We start from the raw sequence: 7773 nt of genomic DNA, 5'->3' as shown, positions 1-7773 counted from the left end.
ATATATATATATATAAATTAAGTTTGAAAAATTTCGAGAAAAAACATTGAGCTCTTTAAAAAGTCACGCATCGCACCTCGTAATACACAGCTTTCACCACTTCTCCGCTCATGTCCAACTTCTCTATAACTGTTTGACGTTTGGCTAAATTTTCCTTTTGAAGAGCGGCAAATTGTGGAATGCTAAACAATTGCACAAATTCTTGTTGTTGTTTATGCCAGATTATTCCATTCACAGCGTAGCAGTCCCAAATCGCAAGCTGTAAAGTCGCGACCATTAAAACAAATCGTGTAGTCATAATTTACGAACTTCTATGCAATTAAATTAATTCCACGTCGATATTTCTACGTAGGATACAGACAAAAAAGAATATATTAGAATGCAGTTTTCATGAGATACACACATTGCAAAATGCTTTACTTACTATTTTCTGTAATGGATCGATATCGCTTATAATGGAAAAGCGTCACGAAGATTGTCGAAGATTGATATCATAGTCAATTTGATGGAATCAGGCAATATAATCGCATTCATCTAATTTGCTAATAATTTTTATTAGTTCAGTGGCATCTAAATTATAATTAGATTTCTTAATTACTTCGTCTGTCGATAAAAATTATACTGTGTGTGTCTTCAATTTTTAAAATTTTCCAAAGATTACATACATGGATTTGATATTGTGTTAAGGACATACCCTTTTATTATTTCTCCAAGCATTTGGCAAAGTTAGATCTTATAAGAATAAAATGTCGATTTAAAAATGTATAAATTTTGAGTTACAAGCGATTTTTAAGGTTTTGAGGTTTTTAAATATGATCACGAATACACACATACACACACACACACAAAACACGCGCGCGCGCCTCTTCTTACGATGATCTTTGATTTTTGTTGATCAATTGTTGAATAAATTTAAAAAAAACATGAATATATCATTTAATTTGTATAATAAAAATTTGTATCTGTGTAATTGTATGCGTATACACGTGTGTTTGTAACTATATTTGGCCTCAGAATTTAAAAAATCGCGCTATTGTATCTCTCAAAATTCATTTGAAACCAATGCCTCATCATTATAAGATGTAAGATCTATTCTTTTCAGTTAAAGTTCTTGTACGATTCATCTTTCCTCCTTTTCTTTCCACGTTGGAGGGAAGAAAAGGAAAAATGAACCGTGCAAGAAGTTCAGTTAAAAAGGATAGGCCTCTAATTTCGCCATGCTCGACTTTGTCAATCTGAGTATCATTTTATTTTTATTTACTTGATTGAACAAGAATAAAAGATACTCGTAATTGACAGACTGGAGTTTTGGAATGCACGTCAGAGATCTGTGGCCCGACACTATCAAACTCACGTTAATGTGTAGAAAATTTTCGCGATCACATAATGTAATTATTTGTGTATGTATATATATATATATATTTTTTTTTTTTTCTAAAATCGTATTAAAATAATTGTCCTACAAATTTTTCATTTTTTTACAACTGTTTTTCATTTGAGAGCTTTTCAAGAATTTACATAAATAAAACCAATAAGGAAATTAAAATTTTATTAATGATACTCATATTTGTTACAAATAATCATATTTGTTTAATAATTATGTTACATATTCAATTATTACACATTCACAGTAATAATCACATAGTAATATTCGTGATATAAATCACGATAACAATCATATAGTAATATTTGTGATATAAATATAATAGAATTTCAATTGCAAGTTAAATAACTGTTGGCAATTAAATATTTAATAAAATATATTTGCAATAATATAATTAAAAAATAGTTTCACGGTGATCTGTACTTATACACAATTTTTTCGATTATAAAAATAATAAAAGCTATTATCATTCCGCAGCACATTATTAAAATTATAAAAGAAACTTGATCTATCCCAATAGCTTCTTGCTTGGCTAGATTATAATCATAATATCGGTGTTTCTCATTTAACCAACGATATGTTAATGCATTCCACAATCCAACTTCTTTTAATCTGAGTATCCTATGCAGAAAAATTATTTGTTTACATAACTGTTAATATAGTATGCGATTGTATTATACTTGGTGAAAATTTTTCTTAAAATTTTTTTATACAAAGTGCCAAAAGACCGAAATAACGCTTAAAAAGAGATTTCTAAGATCATTTTGAGACGAAAATCCTAATACCAAAATGTCAAGGAAAAATATTTTCTAATATAATACATATCAAAAATTAGAAATAATAATTGTACGCATAATTATTTTTATATCGATATTTATAACAAGAGACAATCATTAGCTTGTATGTGTGTGTGTGTGTGTGTGTGTGTGTGTGTGTGTGTGTGTGTGTGTGTGTGTGTGTGTGTGTTTTTTTTTATATTTCAGAATATATATATATATATATATATATATATATTCTGAAATATTCTAAGATTTCTATAATTTCTCATTTTATAATTTATAAAAATTTTTAAAAATCTAAAAAGAAGAAAATATTAAAGTTTCAAGAGATATTTGTTCAAAAATCTTCATAAATTAACACATGACAAATTTTTTAACGTTTTTTATGACAAACACTTTTATGTGACAAATCTTTATAAAAGATCTTTTCAATATGGCATAATGATTAAAGAATTTGTCACATTATATATAATATTTAAATTTATGGAGATTAATTCTGAACAAAATAATTATATTTATTTTTCAAAGTTATAAGCAAAATTAATAATATGCTATATCCAAGTATAGTATTGTTCTCATAGTATGACATTTAAGAATCAAAATATTATAAGATATAGGAAAATTTATAAATATATGAAAATTTTTTCACCAGAATGCCACTGAAATTTCTTTACCCGAGATCAATAGTTTTTTTGTATTTAAAATTCTTCACAATGCCGGAAGCTACCCATATCTTGAAGTAGGATTTTCCAACTGGGATCATATGACATCCAATTTGACTTCTTGCTTTGTAGTCATCTTCACCTTGGAGTATGGTATATTTCCCTTTACCTTTCATACATGCCAATTCAAACATTTTCTCGACCGTTGGTGCAATGACGAGGCGGTGCGGGCATTCTGCAGTTTTTATTCGTTCAAAAATATCGTCATTGATTATCTATAAATTTTCAAAATAGCTAATATTTATAAAGACATATAAGTGTCATATATAAAAGGTACAAAATCGAGAATCCACTTAATGTAATTCAAACATTAATAAATTATCAATTAATCAAATATTCACAAAATTAAATAATATTAATACCTTAAACGCGATATCTGCAGTAGAACCTTCCAAAGAAATAATTTTATATTCGGTATTTGTCAGTAGAGAGTTCAAATTATCGAATGGCGCTATAATGTTAATTCTTTTTGTTATATACACGTATAACAAAGCTCCAAATGATATGTACAATATAGAACAAAAGAATGCCAGCGATAATTCTATTATCCTTGATCTTCCAACAAGAATATTAGGAATTTGATCTATTGTTAATTATTATTTTAATTACAAATCTTTCATAGTTATATATGATAATTAAATATCATTTTATTTCGATGAGGATTTTTTAATTTTATCAAGCACATTATTTTTATATAGTTTCAAAATAATATTAATTTTCTTTTTTAATAATAATTATAATGCATTTATACAATTTAAAATCTTATGTCTAAATCAAATTAAAATAAAATAGTATAAATTGTATAAATAATAAAATAGTATAAATTATTGTATAAATAATAAATAAATAATATACGTAAAAAAAATGTCACATTAATTAATATCATAATATGTAATATTGTATCTCAGCAAATATAGATATTGTATATGTAACTAACACGTATGTTATATATATAAAACGTACATGTTAGTTGTAATTTTTCACTCATAGATGTAACATTTGTAATATAATGTACATAATATTGTAGTTATGTTATGTCTAGATAGAAGAATATGATTTAATCATATCGTAAAACGCCAAAATTAATTAAAGTTTACGATATCAACAAATAATTATTTGATTTGAGTATAAGAACAATATAATGTAACAGATGTTATATTACAAAATCTCACATCGAGTGAAAAATAACAACTAACATATATGTTACTATACTAGTTACATGTCATACAAGTTATATATTTGCGTTTGTTGGGATGATGTTTATACTTATATGTCTATCTTTTAATTGAGCAATGTTTAGATATAAATATTAGATTAAAGAACAAGAAAAGAATAAACATTCACATCAATCATTCATACTTTGATTGCAGATCATTCCAAAGTTGTAAAAAATATGGTCGCCAAAGGTCGAGCGTTTACAATTTTTGATCCGTAAATGAACAGTTTGTGACAAAAAACTGCATGCACTTATTAATAAATGCATAACTAATACAAAGCACCATATTTTCCAGGAAAATACTTCTGCCACCCATGTGCTGTCATGTATTTCCTCATGTTGAATATACAATCGCTGGCTGTAAAATTATTATAAAATTATTATAGCAAAATAATCTGGAACTTGTATAAATAAATTTATTATTGTATATGCACATATAATTATACGTCTTTTTTTCAAAAGTTACATTGTTGAAATTTTACTTAACAAGAGTGACAATTTTCATTCTTCAAAAATGTTATATTCTTATTCTATTAAAATGAAATTTCACTCCAAGAAATTTGAAGAGTTCTTTCTTTATTTAATGCTTTAGAAGATATATTATCAGAACACTTAAAATAAAAGTATTTATAATTTATAATGAAACGGAGCACTTAAACATACCTACTCATCCATAAAGGGATTGTAAAATCAGTAGCTACAAATCGATTATCATGCATTTCTTTATTTAATGCTTTAGAAGATATATTATCAGAACACTTAAAATAAAAGTATTTATAATTTATAATGAAACGGAGCACTTAAACATACCTACTCATCCATAAAGGGATTGTAAAATCAGTAGCTACAAGTCGATTATCATGCATTTCAGTTTTGGGTATCGCGATAGTTTCATTGCGCGTAAGTATACCTAATAACCCTGTTGTATAAACGGTTTGGTTTTTATTCAGTACACCTGCGCTAATTTCGTTTGATCTTATTGCCTGTAATCTAATATGCAAGATTTTTTAATTATAATTGTTTACCGTTAGTTTCTTTAGCGATTAATCTCACAGTAGATTGTAATTTGATTAAATTACAGTTCAATCTTACGTAAAATTCAATTTTTCAGAAAGAAGAGTCCATAAATCGCCGCAGAGTCCTCTAACTTTCGTATCATTATCGTAAAATTCAAAAAAATGCGATTCCTAAAATATATAATTAGAGAAATTATCATCCAGTTTTTGCAATCAATTGATATTTCTTAATTTTTAATTATTTAATAAATTATATAACATTGTTTTAAATTGTAAGAATAGTAAATAATTTAGTTATTTATAATCTTTTCTCAAAATATAGAAATTTTTTTTATGTTAAATACGTAGTTATATCACATTAAAAATATGATATTTTTCTTATTTATCTTTACTACTATTTTTCTTATTACTTTACTATGATTTACTACTATGTAATATATTAATTACTTAATTTTATTTTCTTAAAAATTTCTGTTAAATTAAAACTATATAAAAATGTTGAAAAATTTAAATATTTTCAATAGATAATTTCGAATATATAAACTTTTCTAATATACAGATATCCAGATAGGAACTATTTAATTAATAATTATCGAATAATTAATTTTAATTTTTTAAGAAATATCATGGAGAATGTACAAGAACTTAGCATTTGCATTTTATGAAAGTAATTACCTGGAAGGATGTTACAGTCAAATTCTGTAATTGGAAATTGTGGATTTCCAATGCTCGACTTTGTCTAAGATGTTCTTGTTGTATCATGGTAAACATCGGAACGCTGGAAATTGGAACAAAAGTTTTCTGTGTCTTGCTCCAGATTACGCCGTTCATCGTTTTAGACAGATAGCAATGCTCAATGTAACCGGGAATAATTCTGGTCTGATAAAAATACTTCGTAATATGCTTTGACTTATAACGATATGTAATTTTGTTGCGCAGTATAATTACGGAAATTGTGATTATCATATCCTCAATCATATTTGTACACAATAATGAAAAATATAACTGAATGATAGAATGAGATTAGTAGTGCCGTTGGAGAAAATAGAAATCGGAGAATAAGTCGAATGTAAGGGGAGAATAATAGAAGCGGAAACTAAGTTTCTGTTAGTCTCCCCTTACATTTCAATTTTTATTTTCAGCAGAGGTTTTATGTGCTACTTTAGATAATATCTTTTCCTAAAATTCTTTTTTACACGAGTCAATTTCATTATATCTATAACTTTTTTATTATAGCTAAGTGAAAACGGATATTAATATTGCATTAATTAATCCATCAATTATTCATTAATAATTTATGCTTTGACTAAAACTTCTTATTTAACAATGAAGACAAATAATTCTTTTATAAACTTACAGATTTATATATATATATAGAAATATGCAATGTATTGCATATTTCTATATACATAAATATATAAATAAATATTTCTTTGTAATAATTTTAACGTAGAGATTTCCTGCGATATACTTATACTTATGTTATTTATTCATGATTAAATCGATTTTAGTCGCTATCAAGATTTACAGAATAAATATGCCTTTTTTCCAACTAAACTGCTCGGTGCCTTAATGACATGTCGATTTGTTATCATACAAAGCTAACACGAAAACTGATATGATCGAGGTCATCGATGTACGTCATCAATTCACTATGAATAAAACATGTAAATTAAAAATTGTAGTTACATGTTACGGATATTATAACATCTACGGCAGATTGTAAATAAAAAGATAATTTATAGTTAATATGTATTGTTACTTAATATTTAAATCAGATGGAATAAATTAGATCACTATTGTATAACCATAACATGAAGCTTTTCGGAATGAAAAAAATTCAAATTATCATAATTTTAAAGAACGCATGCAATATACATGTAGACAGTTAAATGTTGATTATATTATTACGAAATGTGATTTACGGATTACAAATAATGCATTCTAGCCTATATTAATATTTAAATATAAATGTTCAAATTGGTAAAAACACTGAATAAGTTATAAATAAAAGCAAAAAAGACCATTTTTAAAGATTTATTAATTGATTTTTATGAGTTAATTAGAATGATTTATCATGCGAAATTTCTAAATATGCAATGACAATTTTTTTGCAAATTATATAGAAAATCTTAATTGTGGTTCCTATTAATATATTTTTTATATGAAAAAGGGAATGAGATCAAGCGTAATGTACGAAAAACATGAATTGTATATTTATATTTGACTGAATATATAAAGGTCTTAAATGTGTATAATCCTTCGCTGAAGTTTACATAAATTTAACTTAAACCTAATGTTTCTGTGACAAATCTTCGATACGGTCGGGATTATAGTCGATATAAATTTCGATTCGGAGATTTGTCAATTCTAAAAGTCTTATTTAACTCAATAGCACTTTCGTGCACTGTCCAATCATTATCCATCCGATTAACGGACGTGGGAGTAAAGACGATTGGATGACGTCTTAAGTCCAGTCTTTCTTCTTTTTTCTCCATCAAACGAAACACGCTCTTCATATTTCTTTCATTAATACAAAATTATAAAAAGTATAATACAATCTGCTCCTTTAATTCTACGTTTCCATTCTCTATCGTTCTGTGCTAATATTCTATCCCAGCTTAAAGTGGGCATTAATTTTGCAAAGTTCATCATC

General features: G+C 26.1%; 2 protein-coding genes across 2 annotated transcripts in view; both read right to left on the bottom strand.

Moving 5' to 3' along the window:
• LOC108694766 overlaps positions 1-277 on the bottom strand; it is a 4292-nt gene extending 4015 nt beyond the window's left edge. Inside the window, exon 1 of the mRNA XM_018204424.1 lies at positions 77-277. Within this exon, the coding sequence (XP_018059913.1) occupies positions 77-277 (201 nt within the window). The remainder of the gene's footprint in view (positions 1-76) is intronic.
• A 1514-nt stretch (positions 278-1791) lies between these two features.
• LOC108694854 lies at positions 1792-5948 on the bottom strand. The gene is made up of 7 exons (XM_018204536.1): positions 5793-5948; positions 5194-5288; positions 4912-5091; positions 4245-4459; positions 3248-3468; positions 2838-3100; positions 1792-2005 (listed from the first exon to the last, which is right to left on the bottom strand). Exons 1-7 carry the CDS (start codon positions 5946-5948, stop codon positions 1792-1794), a joined length of 1344 nt encoding a protein of 447 aa, XP_018060025.1.
• Positions 5949-7773: the final 1825 nt, after the last annotated feature.

This window comes from Atta colombica, unplaced genomic scaffold, assembly GCF_001594045.1.
Source record: "Atta colombica isolate Treedump-2 unplaced genomic scaffold, Acol1.0 scaffold125, whole genome shotgun sequence".
Classification (NCBI taxonomy): Eukaryota; Metazoa; Arthropoda; class Insecta; order Hymenoptera; family Formicidae; genus Atta; species Atta colombica.
This window is presented reverse-complemented; position numbering and strand designations above follow the sequence as displayed.

Excerpts from the sequence above, each read along its gene's own strand:
- LOC108694854 (XM_018204536.1), bottom strand. The coding sequence starts at position 5,948 with ATGAACGGCGTAATCTGGAGCAAGACACAGAAAACTTTTGTTCCAATT. Across the intron at positions 4,460-4,911 it reads ATCCCTTTATGGATGAGTAG|CCAGCGATTGTATATTCAAC; the intron begins GTATGTTTAAGT and ends ATAATTTTACAG. Across the intron at positions 3,101-3,247 it reads CTGCAGATATCGCGTTTAAG|ATAATCAATGACGATATTTT; the intron begins GTATTAATATTA and ends GAAAATTTATAG.